Source organism: Lepidochelys olivacea, assembly GCF_965140295.1.
Source record: "Lepidochelys olivacea isolate rLepOli2 genome assembly, chromosome: 2".
In the NCBI taxonomy this organism is placed as follows: Eukaryota; Metazoa; Chordata; order Testudines; family Cheloniidae; genus Lepidochelys; species Lepidochelys olivacea.
The window spans coordinates 105,187,073-105,209,905 of NC_140412.1; the positions used below are offsets into that span (position 1 = coordinate 105,187,073).

General features: G+C 43.9%; 1 protein-coding gene across 1 annotated transcript in view; it reads left to right on the top strand.

Annotated features, from left to right (window-relative positions):
- The first annotated feature begins 11,779 nt into the window (after positions 1-11,779).
- The window catches only part of CTDP1 (CTD phosphatase subunit 1), a 172,754-nt gene continuing 161,700 nt past the window's right edge, over positions 11,780-22,833 (top strand). Inside the window, exons 1-2 of the mRNA XM_084618248.1 lie at positions 11,780-12,190; positions 21,123-21,206. Coding sequence (XP_084474374.1) covers positions 11,886-12,190; positions 21,123-21,206 — 389 coding nt within the window. The 5' untranslated portion in view covers positions 11,780-11,885. The remainder of the gene's footprint in view (positions 12,191-21,122; positions 21,207-22,833) is intronic.

A 22,833-nucleotide genomic window follows, 5' to 3' on the forward strand; every position in this document is an offset into this window, starting at 1 on the left:
TGCAAAATGGATAAACATGGTGGCCATAGAAAAACCAGGAAAACTTTGTATATGCATAGACCTAAGCAATTTAAATAAGGTGTTGTTGAGGGTTCATTACCCAGATACCCACAAAAGAAGAAATTATACCTGACCTTGTTAAATCAAAGATATTTTCAGCGATGCATGCAAAAGATGGATACTGGCAAGTTCTACTGAAGGAAGAAAGCAGTTATCTCACCAACTTCCGGACACCAGCAAAATGATACAGATGTCTGATAATGCCATTTGGAATCAAACCAGCTGCAAAAGAATATCAATGCCACCAGCAAGATGTATTAGCAGGTCTCAAGGGGATTAGCATTATAGTTGAGGACATTTTAGTGTACAGGTGTGGAGACATAATGGAAAAGATCCAATATCAGATCATGATCGTAATCTCATTAATCTCCTAGAAAGAACCAGGGAGGTCAACCTAAAACTCAACAAAGAGAAGATGACTCACAGAGGTACCACACATGGGATGCCTGCTGACCTCACAAGGTCTGTGTAGGGGGCAGTCACCCGGCTCCGGCTCAGCAAGGGTTAAAGCCAGCCTTTGGAGGGGGCTGGGGCTGAGAGCCAATCAGAAAAGGCTGAGAGGCAGCCAATCAGGGCCAGGCTGGGCCCTATAAAAGGGCTGCGGGGCCAGAAGGTAGGTAGTCTCTCTTTAGCTGTAGAGAGAGAAGGACCTGGCTGCCTGGAAGCTCAGGATACTGGGAGTAGTGCAGTGCTGGGGAAAGGCAAGAGGAGCTCCAGCCTGGTAAATTCCCAGGCTGTGGACCTTGCTAAAGGCCAAAGCAGGTACTGGGGTTGCAGAGGTAGCTGGTCTGACCCCCTTGCCAATGATGAGTGGCGATTACAGACTGCAGTCTGCCCCAGGGAAAGGGGGCTAGATGATGACTGGCAGTAGCCACTGAGGCAAGGTGGGCTTAGGGGGATGGGGTTCCCCTAGGAGGGGAAACCCACAGTGTGGGGGTACTGCTGGGGGCAGAACCCTGAAGAAAGGGGCACCAGGTCTGGAAGGGACAAGAAGGCTTGAGGCAGGTGAGACACTGGCCAACAGAGGGCGCTCTGAGGCTGGAAAGAGCTAATTCCCAGATGACCAGCAGGAAGTGCCATGCCAGTGACTCATCGCTCTGTGACCCGATCCAGAAAAGGTGAGAGCAATATAGCAAATTCCCAAACCTTCAAACACAAACGCCTGCCATGGCTTTTAGGATTTGTAAATTACCTGACCAATATCCTTCCTTGTTTTTCAGAGGTATGTGAGCCTCTTAGACACTTACTAGATACACGTGCAATGTGGATTTGGCTACCCGAGCATGACACAGCTCTCAAGCGCATTGAAGACTTAGTCACTGCAACCTTGTACTAAAATATTATGATGTGAAAGAAGCAGTTACCATATAGTGTGGTGCCAGTGAAACTGGACTTGGAGCAGTCCTCCTGCAAAAAACACAGTAAGTAGTCTTTGCATCAAGGTCCTTACCTCTGACAGAATGACAATATGCTCAAATGGAAAGAAAAAGTCTAGCAATAGTACTTGCCTGTGAAAAAATGTATCGGTACATACCAGGTGAAAAATCCATACATACTGAAAGTGATCATAGGCCTCTTGAAGTCATTTTCAAGAAATCACTATCAGCTCTAAAACGCCTCCAATATACACTATTAAACGACAATGTCACCACCTAGGTGCATGCTATTAAAAAGGAACCAAAACATATATAGCATATTTCCTCCCCAGTGAAACTGTGCTTCAAGAAACAGGTACAGATGAACAAGAAATCCTTAACCTAATTAAAAGAAATGGAAAATATTAATCAAGCCAGCTAGGACTATAGAAAGTCCCTGAGCATAAACTACAGGATAAAGAGCTACAATTTCTGACATCTCTTATGTTAAGAGGATGGCCTGAAACACATGAAGAGGCCACCTGTGAATACTGAAACTCTTGTGATGAATTCAGTGTGAAGGACATCATTATATTCAAAAGCAACCAAATACCTAAACCCTTAAAAAGAGAGAGATCCTTCTATACCAGCCCTTCTGGGATAGAAGGTGGTCTGTGAAAAGCTAGGGATGTAGTATTGTGATGGGATCCCCGGGGTACAATCTGGACATGGGGTACCATTGTGCCCCCTTAACTCTCCAGCCTGGGCTGTCTCTCACACTGCTTTGCTAGTGACAAGCAGCAAACCCCTTCAGGACCTGTTATCCCTCAGTATGATAGCATGTAGAGCCCCACTCCCAACTAAATTGCATGTATGTTCCTTGAGCCAATCACAGAGAGGCACTAGCAAATTTCCCAAGCCCCCAGCCTTGCACCCCAGAACTGTACCATCTTGCCCAGGTCAGAAACCTGACCAGTGTAAGTTCATTATCCAGTCTGCCCCTCCCTCAATGTGGAGAGGACACACACTGGCCTTTGTAACCTGAAATAAGATTTCCCAAGCACTTCAACCAAAACACATTGTTTTAGGTAAAATATAAAACAGATTTATTAACTACAGAACGATAGATTTTTAAGTGGTAGGTACAAATGGTCAATGATACCTTTTATTTTCTTTGGTAACTATGCAGTCTAAATCTTGAACATTAACAGACTAGATGGTATTTGGATCAAGCACTTTCTTTCACCCCACTGGATGTTGCAGGTAGATTACAGTTCTTAATCACAGGCTTTCCCTTTAAGCCTGGGACCAGTCCCCTCAGTTCAAGCCTTTGTCTTCCAAGGGTTCTTATCGCCTTCAACGTAGGTGGAGGAAGAGAAAGGTAAAAGCACAATGCCACTGTCCCTTACTTTATACCCTCAGTCTATATATGCCTGGAAAATACTAGCGTGGACGTGTCCTGGTGGGCTTTGTTGAGTCACAGCAATACCCCCCATTGTGGGATGCTTGCACAGTTCTCTTACAGTTTTGTAAATCTCTTGTTTACAACTCACCTGCTGATTGATGGTCGTTTCACACCCTCCTAGGAGTGGATCATCTTCTTTGCTGTCACTGGAGAACTGGCAGTGCACACCTCTCAAACTTACAACATACTTCAGTGGTAACCAAAGAGCAAAATCTCATAACTTCATACACACTAACGATATACATATTTTGACAGAATAATGGGTTTCAGAAGATCATGACACTTCATATGATACATGGCATGCTTTTTATGAAATATCACAACAATAGATGAATGATGAATATGGAGGTTTCAGAGTGCTTCTTTGAGGTACAGAGTGGAATTCGCAAATTTTGCTAAAGATTGGACATTTAACCATGTTACAACCTCCCTTACAACAGTCAGTCCAATGGCAAAGCTGAATCAATGATCAAAATGGCAAAAATTCTTTAAGGATTTTTTTAAAGAGAGTAAGGAAAACAAGTGACAAGCTATCCTAAAACAGAGAAATATCCCCACTGAAGGCATGACCAGCAGCTCTGTTCAACCTCTAATGTCCAGACACACATGCACACTGGTACTTATAGTGAATGTGCTATTACAGCCTGAAGTAATGGAAGGAATCACAAATCCAATTAGAGAAGAAGTGCAACAAAGCTACAACTAGGCCAGAGACTTTCCGGAGGTACAATCTGGAGAACCAGTTAGTGTGATTATTTCTTTAAGTCAGATCCTGCAGATGGAAATGGGCAACATGTATGGAACAGATAAACCTCCACTCCCATACTGTTGTGGTTGATGGACATACCTGTCATTGGAACAGTGAATTAATCCATCCATTACAATATCCTACAGCCAAGGAAACCTGATATGGGGTGAGGAGAAAGGCAAGATCCTCCATACATTGATAATTTGAATACATTGAATTTGCTACCTAACAACACACACGACAGGAGTGGAACCACTAGAATATGCCACCTAACAACCTGAAAAGACAAGTAAAACCAACACCAATGACAAGTCAAACACATCAGCCTTTCCTGGCCCATGAAGAGACATCAAACCCCATACTTTGTATTGATTGAATGGTGAATGTTTGACCCTCTCAAACTATATCAACTGTTATTGCAGTCAGGTCTGTTCTGGTATTTGTTGTGTTATGAAGTTTTCTTACAGAACCACACTGTGGTGTTGAGGTATACTGCCCTAAACAAACATGATAAAGGGGATGTTATGTGAGACAGCTTCCCACGCACAAGAGGGAGCTGCAGTTAGAACTTCAAAGGGCCTGAGCTGTGCAACATCTTGTATAACAGGATGTAGAAGAGAGAGACAAGGTGGGTGAGGTGAGGTACTGTATGTTATTGGACCAACTTATATCAGTAAAAGAGACAAGCTTTTGAGCTATGCTCTGCTCATGTGTAAGCTCAAAAGCTTATCTCTTTAAAACATAGAACATAGCTGTAATTCTGCAAAGCTGTAATTTGACTCCAACTGGTTCGGTAGCAGCTAATGTTAGTCCCCAGACCCCCGCCCCCCCTGTAGTGGCAAAGCCAGTGTCCCCTTCATCCCCCACACCCCCACCTTACAAGGGTAGGATGCCTCGGGTTACAAAAATTGCCCCCTCGGTGAAACTCTATCCTTTAATTACCAAGACTGTTGTGGCTTGCCCAGGGGCAAACTGATGTCAGGCTACCACTATGCAAGTTTACACCCATGTGCCATTCAATCCAATAAACTTAGCAGCTTTTAAAACACAGGCTGGGGAATTCTCAACAAACCCAAGCTGGTTTATTTCAGTCTTTAAGGGGTGCCTCAGTAGTCACAAGCCGAATTAAAACAACTGTAATATCCTCCTAAGAACCCTGCTGTCTGAGGTAAAGCGAAATCAGGTTACAGCTAAGGCAAGGGAAGTGTCAGCTTCTTTTTTTTTTTTTTGCTTGAAAGCTATCTGTCAAGTCCCTACCCCAAGCACTCATAAATGGCTCAGGGCATTTCTGGGTATGGCAGGCTTTTACAAAATATGGATCCCAGAGTTTGAACTATGGGCTAAACCCCTGTACGACTGTGTTTTAAAAAAAAAAAAAAAAAAAAAAAAAGGGGGGGGGGCAAATCATGACCCCAAAGGCTAACAGGCCATTTCTTGAAAAGGAAGTTAGTGAAAGCCCAGGCTCTGGGCCTGCTGAATCTCTCTAAGCCTTTTCAGTTGTATGTACATAAACAAAAGGGGGTGGCCCTAGAAGTGCTCACACAGCTGTTAGAAACATGGAAACGTCCCGTGGCTTATTTTTCTAAGCAACTGAATCAGGTTGCAAAGGGTTGGCCAGCATGTTTACGGGCAGTCACAGCTACTGCCCTAGTGCTTAAGAAAGCCAAAAAGCTAACATTGGAAGGGGTTATGCAAATTTATACTCACCATATGGTCCGAGCCCTGCTAGACACCAAGGGTGGGCTCTGGCTCACCCAGGCTCGGATTGCTCGGTATCAGGCTAAGCTGTTAAAAAACTCTAAAGTCAACTTACAGCCTTGCCCCTCCCTTAGCCCAACCACCCTCTTGCCAAAAACAAAGAAACAGGAACATGACTGTTTAAAGATCATAAATGTCCAGTACTCCAGCCGTCCCCGGATTTAAAGAATGTACCCCTCCCAAATGCAAATTATAAGTGGTACACTGATGGTATCAGTACAGTAATAAATGGGCAAAAAAGGGCGGGTTATGCTGTTGTAACCCTCCATAACACTGTAAAAGCTAAAGGTTTGCCTGCTGGGACCTCTGCCCAGCTTGCCGAACTAATACCCCTGACCCGTGCACTTAAACTGTCAAAAGAGAAGTGGGCAACATTTTTACCAATTCAAAGTATGCTTTTGGGGTGCTACATGCTCATGCTGGCCTGTAAAAGCAAAGGGAAATGCTAACAGCTCAAGGCTCTCCAGTCAAGTATGGGCCCCAGATCCTCTGGCTCCTAGAAGCCGTACAACTTCCCTCGGAAGTGGAGGTGTTACATTGTAAAGCCCATCAAAGGAAAAATCAAAATATGGCCAGGGGTAATGCTAGGGCAAATAAAAAGGCTAAGCGTGCTGCCACCCTGCCATCCCCTCAAACTAAAAACGTCCATATGCATGCCTTATCCCATCAGTAGGGAAGCTTCCAACCCCTCAGTACTCTGGGGGAAAAAAAACAGCTAACTGACAAACTCAGTCTCTGGAAAAAGAAGGAATAGCTCCATTCCCCGGAAGGAAAGGTCCTCCTACCAAAGGGCTTAATCCGGCCGGTGCTGCAAAAACTATATCAAACCACTCATGCTGGCAGGAAAGCATTTATCCAACTAATGAAAAAATACTTTATCACTTCCAAACTCCAACCCCTGGCTGCCCAGGTACAAGCGGACTGCTTAGTCTGCCAAAATAACCCCCGACCGGAACATCCTGTGCCACCAACTGCCCTAGAACCCACTCCAGGCCCCGAACGGGTGTGGCAAATAAATTTCACTAAGTTTCCCCGGACCCAAGGGTTCAAATATCTCCTCGTCTTAGTAAATCGGTTCAGCGAATGGCCAGAAGCCTTCCCATGACGTAATTGCACTGCCAGAACAGTGGCCCTCAAGTTTGTTAATGTAAGCAGTGTCAGGATGAGCTCCACCCTGACATCTGGTGGTGAGGTGTGGCAAGTTGTGGAAAAGAACTTCAGGGGCTGATCTCATTTGCATAGCCACACCCACCACGCCTAGAATGAGACCATAGCTGCCCAAATGGTCACTTTGGCTGCTGTGGGATCCCCAGTGTCTCTGTTATTGGGGCAGGAAGAATAAATTGTTATTACCCTGATTATGGGAACTGTGCTTGGAACTGTACGTGGCCTTTTGTTATGATGGAGGGATTCACCATCAACTAAGTAGCACTCGCTAGGCAAGGGTCATGGGTTCCAAAACTGTGTGAATAGAGAGAGGCTGGGGACAAGTATTAATACTTGGTGGCATGGGCCCCTTGGTGAGGGCCTTACATGCTAATTGCACTTCCTCCTCTCTCCACTGTGGAATATCAGAGCTAATTTTGATTTCATTAGAAGTCTAATTATAGGCTGCTGAGCTCACTTTGGGCTGACAGTGCACCAGCACTGGGGCTCCCCTACTATAAGCTGAATTCACCTAGGAGCTGAAATCACTGAGTGTTGTGTTAAGTAGTGGGGGAGCCTGAAGATATATTGTGGAGCAGTTTGCGGGATGGCTGGTGAAGCAGTTCGACGCGGCGCAGTGTGTGGATGGCAGGAGCTGCTTGTGGGCCGTGGAGCTGAGCGAAGGAGTTCGTGGGGCGGCTGGCGGAGCGGAGCGCAGCTGAGCGAAGGAGTTTGTGGGGCGGCTGGCGGAGTGGAGCGCCGCTATGGAGCTATGGGGCGGTCAGCTTCAGTTCACGTAAGGTGCCTCTTACCCCCGTCCCATTTCCACCCAGGTTGGGAGGTAAAGCTCCGCAGATAAACTTTCGAACTCTGGGGCTGCCCTGACCAGGGACAGAGACTTTTGGGGCATTGGACTTTTGGGACTTTGGGTGATTTGGGGTTGCTGGACTCAAGAACCAAAGGGAAAAGGGCATGCCCCAATTTGCCTGGGGTGGGTTTTTTTTTGCTCATGGGTTGTATTATGAATCCTGTTGGTGGTGTTTCCCCAACATAATGCCACATTGTTTCTCTCTGTTATTAAAAGACTTTTGCTACACTCAGACTATGTGCTTGCGAGAGGGGAAGTATTGCCTCTTGGAGGCGCCCAGCGGGGGTGGTATATATTTGTCCCAGGTCACTGGGTGGGGGCTCGAGCCGGTTTGCATTGTGTTATTGGAATGGAACCCCTAGATATTGAACCCGGCCCTTGTTGCTGCCAACTCTGACGGGCAGAAGGGTTACATTAAGAAGATCATTCCTCGCTTTGAACTCCCCCAGTGAATGAAATCTAACAATGGAACACACTTCACATCAAAAATCATCCAAAGCATCTCAAATGCCTTACAAATCCCCTGAAAACTCCATACGCCCTGAAAACCGCAAGCCAGTGGTGTAGTAAAGCGTACCAATCAAACCCTTAAACAACATCTCTCAAAAGTGTGCCAAAAAGTATCACTGCAATGACCTGATGCTTTGCCCCTCGTCCTACTCCATATTTGCGTTCTCCCAAAGGGTAAATTAGGGCTTAGTCCCTTTAAAATTATGTTTGGAAGGGCATGGCCTGTAAATGGCACCCCGGTTCTGTCAGGGAAATGGAAGTTGGGTAATGTGTTTTTGTCTCAGTATATGTGTTCCCTGTCTGCTGTTCTCTTGCCTCTTCACAGGTATACCAAGAATTCCCAGCCTCTCCCCTTGAACTCTCCCGTCCACTCCTTACAGCCCGGTGACTCCGTGCTTGTTCATACCTAAAAAAACAAGCCCCTCCAAAAAAAGTAAAAAGAACCCTATACCGTCCTGCTAATCTCCCATACAGCGGCAAAAATGAAGAAACACAAGAACTGAATCCATCACTCTCGTCTAAAGGCAGTACCCGCCCCCTCGTCAGCAGAACAGTGAACCGTCCAACCTGCTGACTCCTGATCTAGTAACAATCTCGGGCTAAAGCTACTGTTTAAAAAACATAAATATCGGGCACCTTAATGCCAAAATGGGCCCACTCAGGTACTGAAGACCCTGGGTTGGAAAGACTCTGGTAATAATTAATTGGGTAACATTGTTATTCTCTATATTGTTATTTCCAAACTGAGCATATTGAAAGCATAACTCCTTTGTTTCGCTTGCGTACCATGTTGCTACTTTAACAAACCAAACTGATTACTGGGTATGTGCTCCAACTCCACTGTCCCCCAAAACGGAAATGCCCCTTAACATGCTGCCCCTGACCCTAGCAAAATTAGCCTCCACCAAAAAGCAAAAAAGAATGAACTTGCTGTTCTGGAACAAGACCTCTTTACAGCAAGCCACCTATCAGGACCAGGAGTATTCAGTTGCAGTATTCACTGAGGGAGTATTATGTTTTGCCCGAAACCAATCTGATTACTATAGGCGTCCTGTGGGAAAAAGCTCCTGTGTTATTACACAGTGGGCTGATGGGTATTGGATAAAGACCAAAAGGGGAGGCCAGCAGTGTGGGTGTAATGGTTCCTCCCCTTTTTAGGGAAACTGTTACAAATAATCTTACCACAAAAAAAGGGTTTGGAAATATAACTTGCCATCCAGTTAATATCTCCAATGTAGCAAGCCAATGGTGGGTTTGTAGTGGTCCTTATGGCAAGTGTAACTTAAATAGCATAATTAAAAACACTCCCACTTGTACCCAATCAGAAGAATGGGATGCCCCCTTAGGGGCATATAAACTGTTTGAAAAAGCAGCCAAAACAGCCTTAAATATCCCAAAAATCCCCTTAAAAAACAGTCCTTACTGGGCCCTACAGGGTCACTATTTTGTATGTGGCCAAAAGGCTTACAAGGTGCTGCCAGCCAACTGGACAGGTAGCTGTTATATAGCTCATAGAGTTCCTCATCTGTCAATAACTGCCACACTGCCCAAAGAACAAAAAACCTCAGTTAAGTCACAAAAAAAAACCCCTGCGGCAACGAGCTACGGCATTGGAGGGCAATATAAAAAATTCCCTCACAACTGAAAAGCTTGTAGGGTACTCTGTACTAAAAATAGCGCCACTGTTTACCGGGCCAGCCATGGCATGCATAGGCCGCTATACTGTAAGGCTGCAAATGGTACTTAAAAAAGTTGCCTTAAAGTTAAAGGAGTCTGTTAGTAATTTAGGGTCAGCAGTAAAAACATTAAATAAAGAGGTACAGCAGCTCAAAACCTTTTCCCTCCAAAACAGGCTGGCTTTGGATTATCTCTTGGCATCCCAAGAAGGGGTTTGTGCCCTCGTCGGGCCCCGATGTTGTGTATATGTAAATAATAGCAGTTATAAAATCTATAAAAAGGTGATACAGGCTAAGGCCCATGCCCGAGCCGGAGCACAGGTTGCCTATACTGCCCCCGAAAGCAATTGGTTGCAAACCTTGTTTTTAGGCTGGGGTTTGTCGTTTTGGCTTGGTGGTTTATTTAGCTTGTTATTGAAACTTCTCTTTCCTGTATTGCTTGTATTAATGGTATTATGCTGTGCAGTATCATGAGTCAGGACCCTTTTGCAAAAGTTAATAAGTCATTCTCTTCAAGGCTATCACAAAGTGCTTATGCAAAGTCCTATTGTAAAAAAATAAGTAGCCCAAGTAAGAAAACTCACAGCCAAGGCTGTTAAGTGTTCCCAAAGAAGGGAGTAGTTGTTGGGGACACTGGGGCATGGCCACTAGGTAGCTCAAGGGAATAAAAAACCAAAAGTGTCGATAAAGCCCCCTCACACTAGGCCCAAGTGTCCTTCCCCCCCCCCCCGCCTGAAGGCACGCGCAGCAGTTACGCTAAGGATCTGCAACAATATGTTGCAGAGTCAAACTGCCTAAAACTAAACAAGGCCAAACAGGGCAAATATAAAAGAACAATACTAAATAAAACAGCTTTATGTATGGTTTAACAAATGGTACAAAAAACAAGAAAACTAGCTGGTAACTGAATTGGCTGGCTATATAAATACTGAGGGCAGCTTGCTATTAAATAAGTATGCTAAAAAAAAATGTATAAAAGCCTGTGTAACTTCCTGCTTTGTGTGCAGGACTTAAGATTCTATTCTCCCTGTACCTTGTTTGCAGCTGCAAATAAACTTTTCTGCTTCTCCACCCCGTTGTAATTATTGGGTGATGCATACCGGGTAACAAACCCCTGCTGTTGTTCGCCTCTGGCACTGGGTGCCAGCAACACAGGGGAGGCTCGTTCATCCAAATTGGATACAATTAACTTAGGCTTGAATAGAGACTGGGAGTGGTTGAGTCATTACACCAAGTAAAACTATTTCCCCATGTTTATTCCCCCTTAGACCTCCCCCCAACGTTCTTGTTAACTGCTGGAAATGGCCCACCTTGATTATCACTACAAAAGGTTTTCTTCTCCCCCCCACTTTCCTGCTGGTAATAACGCATCTTAAGAGATCACTCTCCTTACAGTGTGCATGATAACACCCATTTTTTCATGTTCTGTGTGTATATACATCTCCTCACTGTATTTTCCACTGAATGCATCCGATGAAGTGAGCTGTAGCTCACGACAGCTTATGCTCAAATAAATTGGTTAGTCTCTAAGGTGCCAGGAGTCCTCCTGTTCTTTTTTCGTTCATCCCTGCGAGCCTCTTAGCCTCCCACTGTGCCCTGTAGCCAAAACAGCGCAGACGGAGCACCCCTAGGCCGCTCCTCCGCGCTGCAGACTACAGAGCCCAGCATGCAGCGCGACTTCCCTTGCGGGCCCACGCTGAGGCTCACCCTAGCAAGTTAGTACGAGGGGGAAGCGCGCGGGGGGCAAATGGGAGCAATGCATTTTGGGAGTGGTAGTTCCTTAGGTGCTGGGAAGGTCAATATGGAGCTTTGCCTGCCGGGAAGAGTAGTTCTTGTGTGCCGCGTTGCATGCCGGGATTCAGGCGGGTTCCTGAGTGTGTGGAGCACCTATTGAGTTCTGGGCGGTAAGTACGCGCTCGCTGTTGATTGTGAGGTCAGCACGTGGTGCCGGAAGTGTGGGCCGGAGGGGCGTGGCTGTCACTTTCCTTTCCTAGAGCGGGAAGAGTCAATGTGCGTGAGTCTTTCCCTCGCTGGCTCCGGGAAGCGAGTTCCGCGTTACTGTCCCTTTAAATCTGGACGGGCGCTTGTGTAGAGTGCCCTGCGCGTGCGTATCGGGGCCGTGACCTCGCGCCCAGTCGGCGCCGCTCGTGACTGTTTGGATTTTTTTTTTTTTAAGGGGCGGGGGGGCGGGAGACTAACAGCTCCGCGTTCGAGCCCCTTATTGAGTCAGTGGCGCGAGTGTTGCCATAGCGACCTTCTCCTTGGCGGCCTGGGGCCGGGACAAGCCGCCGCCGGAGCCATGGAGCAGACGGAAGGAGCAGGGGCCGCCGAGGGCCCTGGGGCGGCGGTGACCGAGATCCGGGTGCCGGGCCCGCGAGCGCTGCGGTTGCTGGAGTGGAAGGTGTCCGCGGGAGCAGCGGTGAAGATCGGGTCGCTGCTGGCGTTGTGCGCGCCCCTCCCGCCGCCCGGCCGCGCCGCCACCCCCCCGGCCCAGGGCCCCGGCGCCCGGCCCCCGCGAGCGGCCGCCGAGCGCCGAGTGAAGGCGGAGCGGCCCGGCGTGGTGCGCGAGCTCTGCGCGCGGCCCGGACAGGTCATCGCGCCCGGGTAAGGGGGCGACGGGAAGCGCGGCCGGCTTGACTGCGCCGCGGGCCGAGGGAGGCGGGCGGGAGGCGGGGATGCGGCCGCCGCGGGCTCGCAGAGCCGGTGCCGGCCGCAGCATCGCTCAGGCCCGACTGAGCCTGCCGTGACCGCCCCCGCCGGGCCGCAGCCCCGGGGCTCGGGCAGCGCTTCGGCGAAAGGGGGCCTTGGAGGCGGCGGGCTGGGCTGGGCGACTCGCGGGGTCTCTCGAAACCATGCGCGTCTCCGCCGGCCCCCCACCCCCAGTCTCCTGTGTGTGGAAACTTCGTGGCTGCCGCTGGCGGAGCGTCCCCGTGGCGGTGCGGCCCCTCAGCTCCCCCGAGCGACTAGCTCGAGGCGCAGATGCGCTGTCGTAGGGGTGGGAGTTGTTCAGCTGAAATTACGGTTTCGGACCAGTTCAGCTTCAGAGAACTTGGTTTTCTGTTTCCTCTGCTGAGTGTCCGCTGTGTGCTTTGCGCTCCCTTTCCTGCGGATAAAACAACACAACGATCACCAGTTACACCGGGCTTCTTCCATCTGCTGCTGGTCATATCCCCTCGCTTACGGGACTGGGGCTCCCAACCCCGAATTCTAAAACGCCCCCACCGAACTGACATAAGTTATTAATCTGTAGTTCACACCAGTGTAAAAGTTTAAGTAACTTTGAAACACCAGAAAATTTTAATTTAAACTGACAGCATACATCTTACTTGGAAAAAGTTCTATAACCAGGAAGACTGAGTTTAGCGTGTCTGCTGCTATACCACTGAAATGTGGACACTTACAGCAATAGAAGGGATTTTTTGGTCACTGTAGTAAGTGCAACTTAGGAGAGATGTTAGCTTGGTCTAGGCAAAAATTCTTCCCAGCAGAAAACTTTCACAGTCCTGAGTGATGTAGCTAGGTAATCCTAAATTTTAGGAGTGCACTAGGCTAGCCCTTGATACTGCTGACATCTATGTTAAAGAGAAGGCAAGGTGAGTTATAGAAATAGCTTTCATAATGATGTTTCCTCTCTCTTTGCCTCAAATTCCTCATCTGTAATATGGGACAACAATATTTCTATGCCTCACAGGGTTATTGTGTGGCTAAACTATTTCATATTTGTGACCTGTTCAGATCCTATGACGATGAGTGTGACAGAAAAAGCCTATAAAGAATTATACTGATGGTATGTCTAGCAGAGAAAGGGATAACATAGTCCAGTGTCTGGAGATTGAAGACAGACAAATACACCCTCTGCATATGCTCTAGAACACCACTGAAACATTGTACGTGGATTATCATTTAGTGTTAATACAGTAGTGCTTTCAACACAGATCTGTGCAAATAGGTGCATGCAGTTTTTAATGTATTTTTGAAGCAGTAGTTTCCTGTTTGTTTTTGTACGTTGCAGGAGTGAAGATCAAATAGTGAAGGAATCTAACATTTTTCTGTTAAAGTTGTAAGTTTAATCTGGAGATCAGTTTGCAGTAATAGAAGAACTCTTGTTTAAAAACTACAACATAGTTGCTATAAACACTAAAATATTTGTATACCAACTCTAGGTATTAAAACATTTTAGTGACCCAGCTCTCAACATTGAGAGATATTAAATGACAAATATTTCCCATTGTTTAACAGTGTTCATACAAACTATTGATTTGACTTCTGACTTGTTAAAAATGTTAAATAGTTAGTCTTTGCATTCCCAGCTATGAATAGCATGTTTCAGCTCTCTGGGTGAAATTGGGCTAATGGCTTGCTACCCTACTCTTCAAACAGGTCTTTCTCAACAGGAAACCATTGAAACCTTCTACTTCCTTTGTTTTACGATGGCAAGTTATTTTCTTTTATTGCAGGTCTTTTGATATTTAGGTGGATGCAACCAGGCCTAAATTTTCTTTATGGAAAATAAATGGCATATACAGAATATCTATGTAACTTTGGATCCAAGTTACTAGTATCAAAGCATATATAAACAAAATTATTTTTATCAGTCAGTAATAGAAATAATAATATAAAAGACCATTGAGTTCTTCTTCCCATGGAGAGCACTTTCTTTTAGTCATTTTTATTCTTGTGGTAGAACTGAGTGTGTGTGGGGGGAATAGAACTACAGGTTTCTACAAGTGCTGCCTCAGTATGAGGCAAAGTATATTTTAAAAACATTATATGTTTTGTCGATACTAAAATCTGGAACAAGAGTATGCCAGAAGGTTCTGCTAAAGTTATCCAAGGGCTTTGTGGTGGGAAGGATACAGAGCGTATGAGGACTAAAACTCTGAAACAATAAATTTGGTATTTAGATGGTGTGGGCGAGATACTAGATTGTGTGGGAGAGATACGGTGTGGGCCCCTTACTGAATGCGGGAGGCAACCTAGTGACAGAGGATGTGGAAAAAGCTAATGTACTCAATGCTTTTTTTGCCTCTGTCTTCACAAACAAGGTCAGCTCCCAGACTGCTGCGCTGGGCATCACAGCATGGGGAGTAGATGGCCAGCCCTCTGTGGAGAAGGAGGTGGTTAGGGACTATTTAGAAAAGCTGGACGTGCACAATCCATGGGGCCGGACGAGTTGCATCAGAGAGTGCTGAAGGAATTGGCGGCTGTGATTGCAGAGCCATTGGCCATTATCTGTGAAAACTCGTGGCGAACGGGGGAAGTCCCAGATGACTGGAAAAAGGCTAATGTAGTGCCAATCTTTAAAGAAGGGAAGAAGGAGGATCCAGGGAACTACAGGCCAGTCAGCCTCACCTCAGTCCCTGGAAAAATCATGGAGCAGGTCCTCAAGGAATCAATCCTGAAGCACTTACATGAGAGGAAAGTGATCAGGAACAGTCAGCATGGATTCACCAAGGGAAGATCATGCCTGACTAATCTAATCGCCTTCTATGATGAGATTACTGGTTCTGTGGATGAAGGGAAAGCAGTGGATGTATTGTTTCTTGACTTTAGCAAAGCTTTTGACACGGTCTCCCACAGTATTCTTGTCAGCAAGTTAAAGAAATGTGGACTGGATGAATGCACTATAAGATGGGTAGAAAGTTGGCTAGATTGTCGGGCTCAATGGGTAGTGATCAATGGCTCCATGTCTAGTTGGCAGCCGGTGTCAAGTGGAGTGCCCCAGGACTCGGTCCTGGGGCTGGTTTTGTTCAATATCTTCATAAATGATCTGGAGGATGGTGTGGATTGCACTCTCAGCAAATTTGCAGATGATACTAAACTAGGAAGAGTGGTAGATACGCTGGAGGGCAGGGATAGGATACAGAGGGATCTAGACAAATTGGAGGATTGGGCCAAAAGAAATCTGTTGAGGTTCAATAACGATAAGTGCAGGGTCCTGCACTTAGGACGGAAGAACCCAATGCACCGCTACAGACTAGGGACCGAATGGCGAGGCGGCAGTTCTGCGGAAAAGGACCTAGGGGTGACAGTGGACGAGAAGCTGGATATGAGTCAGCAGTGTGCCCTTCTTGCTAAGAAGGCCAATGGCATTTTGGGATGTATAAGTAGGGGATCAGCGAGCAGATCGAGGGACGTGATCGTCCCCCTCTATTCGACATTGGTGAGGCCTCACCTGGAGTACTGTGTCCAGTTTTGGGCCTCACACCACAAGAAGGATGTGGATAAATTGGAGAGAGTCCAGCGAAGGGCAACAAAAATGATTAGGGGTCTGGAACACATGAGTTATGAGGAGAGGCTGAGGGAACTGGGATTGTTTAGTCTGCAGAAGAGAAGAATGAGGGGGGATTTGATAGCTGCTTTCAACTACCTGAGAGGTGGTTCCAAAGAGGATGGTTCTAGACTATTCTCAGTGGTAGAAGAGGACAGGACAAGGAGTAATGGTCTCAAGTTGCAGTGGGGAAGGTTTAGGTTGGATATTAGGAAAAACTTTTTCACTAGGAGGGTGGTGAAACACTGGAATGAGTTACCTAGGGAGGTGGTAGAATCTCCTTCCTTAGAAGTTTTATGGTCAGGCTTGACAAAGCCCTGGCTGGGGTGATTTAATTGGGGATTGGCCCTGCTTTGAGCAGGGGGTTGGACTAGATGGCCTCCTGAGGTCCCTTCCAACCCTGATATTCTATGATTCTATGATACAGTTATGTACCTTAACCAAAAACAAGGACATCTTTACCATGCTGTGTCAGTGCAAGGCTTATATTTGTCTTTCTCATTTCTAAATCATAGTTAAATTAACATACGTAATCTTATGTGACTTGAGACAACATAATTTTCAGACTGCTTGCACATATTAAAAACTAGTGGAGTGTGGATTTATGTTAGACTTAGTTTCCAGTAAGTATAAACATTTTGATGTTGGTGCATGCACAAAAGTTGTGCACAAATTGTGTTGGATTCAATTAATGCTTATCCTCTTGATTGGAATTAGCAGATGTTTGCATTAGACCCTTCAGAAAAGAAATACGCTGGTTGACTTCTAATCTCATAATATTCTACTGTAGCTGCCATATAAGCTGCGCTTGGTGTTGTAATATTGGTTTGGGGCCAGTTGTCGTCATCTTGAGTTTTGAATATTGAGTTAGTACATTTATTTGTAGGTCACTGTTAACTTAGTATTTTAGGAATAACTATAAGAGAAAATTGACATCCTGTAATAGAGATGGAGGATGGTCCAGTGATTATGGCTCTATTCTGGGACTTGGGAGAAACAGATTCAGTTTCCTATTCTATTCCAGACTGTAAAATGTGATGATAGCACTTCCCTATCTCACAGGAGTTTTGTAAGGATAAATATATTAAAGATACTACAGTTAAAGGGGGGGCATATTAGTACCTATATAGAAAAATTACATGTGTATACACTGATCTCTTGGGATGTTGGAAGGGATTTGTTGGCCTTTCAGTTTGGTGCAGTTGGGTCAGATGTTGCTTCCAGCTTCTTTTGTTAAAAACCCAAGATGTACAGAAATGTTTCTAAACTTTGTTTCTGAAAGTACTGGTGAAAACAGTTTATAAAATTTGTATTCAAAACCACTGTATGGAAATGTTGTTGTTTACAACTCAAACACATACCATTGAGCTAGTTCATGATAGCTTAAAAGTTAAATTGACTATTCTCTCTACCTGGGTGGTAACAGAAATACAAACAGTACGCAGTATAAACCGATTTATATTTTTTTAGAATTATTTCCATTTTAATAATTCCCTTTAGGCATGGTTAATAACAAAACAAGTAACGACATCTTTATTGTGACTGTCCCTTTAAGGAAGGTACATTAGGGGTCTTAAGAGGTTGGCAATTTCCCTGTTTAACATTGAGCTATGATTAAAATGTCACATGGAGGTGAGGGTGCACCTGTAAATAAAAATAATCTACCAGAGAGATCAAGGAGCTGAGGACTGTAAATGGCAGGGGTGGCAGCAGCAATTGTGTTAACATCAAAGAATTCTCACCAACTACCATGGCAGCAACAATGAAGAACATGCCAAAGAATTGCTGGCCTGTGCTCTGTGTATTTTTAGGGTGTATATTTGTTTCTTTCTTTTTTTAAGTGGCAATGAACTTTTTAATACCAGCTGTTTCCACTGAGGTTAGTGTTAAAGGGTATGTCGGGCATTGTACTGGAATAGTGTTTTATGTAAGATTACATAAACAAAAAAAACCAAAGCAATCTTTATAATGTGAAGCTGTTATTCCATCTCTGGGTCCTGATACCTACACAGACCATTTGAGTTCGCTTTCATTATTCATGTTGGCAAAACCTCTTAATGGAATTACTACCTCAGAATTCCAAGATGCTTGCCTGCTTTATCTTAATATCTGGCTCTATTTATTATGTGATACATTTTATGGTATATCTTAGTCGGAGCATTCTCTGTTGCTGAAATGTTTTTAGGATTCCAGTGAAAAAGACATTTAAGAGGCAACTGATTTTTGATCAAAGCGGAAAAAATATCAGTTGCTAAAAATCTTACAGTGTAAGGTGTTGCTGTTTGGATTTTTATTTCATCTATAATTTGACTTTAAGAAAACTGAAGGGAGAGCAGGAATTGGGGTGGGGGAAATGACCTGACTCCCGTTAACCTCAGGACTTAGTCTGCTAGCTACAGAAAAAAAATCTTTGCTCTCGCTCCCTCAGAGATACATATTCTACATTTTAAAGGAATCCTATGTCTGTGTACTGTTGTGTACTATAGCTTATTTTAACGTGATTAGATTTTAATAATATTTTAATAAATCTTGTAGGTAGCTACAGCTAGTCATATAAAAATATTTTCCTACTATATTGTTTGGTACAGTTCACTTGCATGTGTCAAATATTTGGCCCGCTATAGCAGTGATAGATACGTTTGGTTTATTCATATGCTTTTTTGCAGTATTCAGTCAGTGAAGAAGGCACGACGTACTACATCTCTCCAACTTTCTTTCCTCCTTTGACTTCACTCTACTTTTTTTCTTTCCAATAATAGTTCACAATGTATATTTTCCTGTTTGTTCCCCCCAATGTCTCCTATCTTCCTTCTCTCTTCCCTTATTGTGCACTCTCCATTTTTCTACAGGGTTTCCCCTATCTTTTCCCCTGTATTTTCTCTCCTCTCCCCCAATTTATATGTACACATTTCACATCTCTCTCCATGTATCTCATCAATTTAGTCTTCTCCACCATTGCATAAGGCTTGGACACTCTTTTGTCAGGCATTTGTTAGAGGGCTAAACCTAGCAGCCATAAATAGATATGAAAGATGGTGGAGACTGTCTAAGAGGTAATGCCTAGGGTGAGAAACCAACCCCACACTTGTGACTGAAATTGGAGCAGTTGCTGGGATTCTTAGCAGGATGCTGTAAGTGGAGAGTCTTCCATGTTCTACTACTTCCCCCATCCTTTTGTTGTGGTGTTTTGTTTTACCCTCCATAGTGAATAGATCCATTCTGTACCTTTTCTGCTGCTTATAACTTTGCGAAGGAGTCCCAGAGTGAAATTGGCAGCAGCGTAACTGGCAAGAATCAAGTCAATGAGATTCTGGATAGTACCAGTGAAGCCTAGTCAGTTTTCACTCTGGTGCAACTTGGCAAAGCAATGTGCAGGGGTATTGGAGAGTTGTCTGTCTGCAGATGTAGTAGAATAGCACTGCTTACTTTCATATTTATAAAGTTATTTTTGCGTCCATAAAGGCTATAAATGCAAATTTAAATTCTGCTGAAACTGCTGGGACCTATCCATGAAAGCGTCTTACTTGCCCTGGATGAGTGGGTTGTCTTGAGGGCCAGTGTGACTTTTTTTCTTTTTGGTGGTGTTCAGGAATATACACTTTGATGTAAAAATATGACCATGGTTCATGACATATTGCACAAGTTTATGGAGAGTGTCCTTAAATTTTTAATGTTTCCATCTCTTCTTTGCTTTCCCGATGGGAAGCTATGATGATCCTTCCCTTTTAGGGGTGGTTATTGTCTGCAGTGTTGTTTTTGTTTTCATGATAGTCTACTGAGACTGACTTGGTATAAAAGTGAAGCTGGCAGTGAATCTGTGCACAAAGCTTGAAAATCACGTAATTGCTGGAGCGTTACACATCAATTGGGAAGACTGGAAATTGTCAACAAAAACAAAAGTTAAATGGACTGAAATTAAAGTTAGAAGTAGGATCCTGCTTTTCCAAAAGGAGGAAAAAAGTCTCAACATTAGCATACTGGAATCTGCAATATTATCCTCAAATTCTGTGAACACTGCGGTTTTCTTCCCCATCTCTATGAAAAATGTGACTATGCTGGAAGTAAACATCTGTAGGTGTCTTTTTAAAAACTAATTTCTTGTTGGAATTCTACAACCCATAACGTCTGCACTCTTCACTGAGAGAAGATTTGAGCACGAGAGTTTGAGCTTTGAGCAGATGCTGGCTTATTATGCCACAGGTTTCAAGCCAAAGAGAATTTATCAGAGCCAAATTATGTACTGGGAAAAGCACAGGGTTAAAAGGGCTGCCATATTTCTTTTTCAGCTAGTTAATTTCTTTTTGTATTCTATCCTAAAATGTTCAGGATATACATTGGGGGGCCCACTGTCATGAGCAGGTTTTGGGGCTTAGTTATATTTTGTCTTAAGTTCTTAATAGGTACAGTGCTTTCTGCTCTCTGATTTAGCTCCTCAGAGACTGTTGATGAAATCCAAAAGTCTCTTGTATTTCATCTCAAATCATTATATTTTAAAACTGTTTTGAAGCTTGAGAGTTGGATTTGAATAATGAAGTGGTTTGGTTGCATCACAGTTGAGTCTGCCTGCTGTGAATGCAGGCTTCCTGTGTTGTAGACAAGGTTTGGTCTCAGAAGTGAGCTAAGGTCTCTCCATTTCAAGTTTTAATTTTTACATTTGTGCTTTTTGACCTGTTGCCTAAGAAGCTAAATGATGCTGTGTGTATTTCATTTTAACTTACAATACGCACACAACGTGCCTATCAGAGACCTTAGGCCCTTGTGTCATAAAGGAAAATAGTCACATAAAAAGATTGGACCAGTAGATATTCCTAACCCCCAAACAAGAAAGTAATTAACCAAAGATTAAATCCAAACTTAATCAGTACCCCTTTCTCTCACGATTAGTGGGATGCAGTGTGCAAGTAGCAAGTTGTATATAAGTGTAATTTGAGGAGAGCTATTTGCCCAAATCTTTGGTTAATATACTGTATTCATAGTCTCTGTCCTGGATCTAAACCGACACCATTGCATATTTGGGTGTTTTTTAAAAAGGTTAATTCAATTAATTCAGTCAGTAATAATGAACTGTTCTCTTCTTAAACCTTTGAGCCCCAAAGTACATATCTCTTATTGAATGGGCCATTTAAAGCAATTTTGAATCATGATTGAAATGTATACTTCAAACTCGATCGGTTTTTGGATATTGGTGAATTGCTATTAATTTAAATGTTTAATAAATCAGCATTTGTTAAAGAATTCAAGGTGTTTTGTTTTGTTGTTTTTCAGAGGCATTTTGGTGAGACTGGAAGGATGTAGCCATCCTGTTGTTATGAAAGGTTTGTGCGCAGAATGTGGCCAAGACTTGACTCAGTAAGTATTATTTAGGCTTTTTTCTATTTACACTGGCAGAAAATTAAGATTTATTTTTTTTAATGGTGTTGATCTTAGATTCTCTTCTCTCCATGTCCCTTCTAAAGCGGTGGACCTTAGCTGCTACTAGCAGCTGTGAATTAAGGGTATAAGAATAACTTGGAATCTGAAAGTATTGTATCAGCTATTGATGGAGAAATCTATGTAATTGCGCTCAAAATATTTCATAAGAGACAAGTTGACAGGGACAGGAAGAGAAACTGGTACACATAAGCCTTCCTAGATATCACTGTACTGATAGAGTAGAGATCAGCAAGTTCATGCCAATATTTCAGAAAGCTGAGTTCACTACAGTATTTAAAGCACTATATAAACATGATTTCATCCTGAATTGATATTTGTACTACTTGAGGTGTACATCTGTCAGCGTAGAGCAACTTGTTAAATTAATAACTTTTTTCTTCCCTTTAGGTTCACATGTAACTAGTCACAAAACCCAAATAAGTACAGTAAAATAGTGTATATTTAGTTCAGCTGTAACTTAGAAGAGATTATATGACTGCAAAGGTTGTTAATTAATTTAGGGATTATTTAGATAGTCTAGTTAATGCCTGACAAGCTGAGGTGTAAATCTATGCAGCACACTAGAATACTGCAAATTAACTGGTTGTGTGGCACCTGCTACCCTGCACTGCAGAGTCCCAATTGCTCTTTGGATCTGTCAAAGTGCATGGCATGGAAGCAATTCTGTTCTTGCTGAGTTTCATGACTAAGGCTAAGATTTTGGCACAGGGAATTTTAATAAAAGTCACAGACAGAATGTGGGCAATAAACAATAAAATCACGGCAATGTACACAGGGTTGGCACTGGGATTAGCAAGCAGGGCAATTGCCTGGAGCTCCATGCCCCAGGGGGCCCCATGAGGCTAAGTTACAGGTGGCGGGGCTTGGGCTTCAGCCCCAGATGGTGGGAACTGAATTAGTGGAATTTTGAAGAAGTCGCAGAGGTCTCACAAAATCACTGAATCTGTGATCTCTGTGACTGACTCGTCGCCTTACTCATGACTAATGCAGTCGATAAAGTGCCTTTTTATAGAAGGGTATTAATGCAGTGTGTTAATTATCAAAAGATATCGCTTGATTTGAAAGGAACTGCTTTGAGATCTACTGTACACAAAAGAATCCTTAATCTAATAACCCACAATAATGAGGGTATAAATTCAATTAAAACTATGAGCCAGTATAAATGGCTAGAATACTGAAGTTTGAATTTCTGTTCTGTGTAACAAATTTGACACTGCAGAGATCTAGTTAGTGTTCTCTATTTCAAAAAGATGTGAATAAAGGGGAACTTGTTCTTTGTCTAGTGCAGAAATTAATTTGCTTCCTTGATAGTTCACACTAACAGCTGGTTATCTTCTGGTTGTTGACCGCATATACTTACAATAAGTGGTCCTATGTGAGAAACGATGCAATCCTGAGCGAAGTTGTGGAGACATTAAATCTGATAACTTGGTTCAGTCGTTGCTCAGAAGTCTCTCTTCATGATCCCACACACTGAAATGTTTAGTCCAGGTAGTAGTAGTATAATTTTAATGAATTAAAGCAGGTAAATATTAATCTTGTA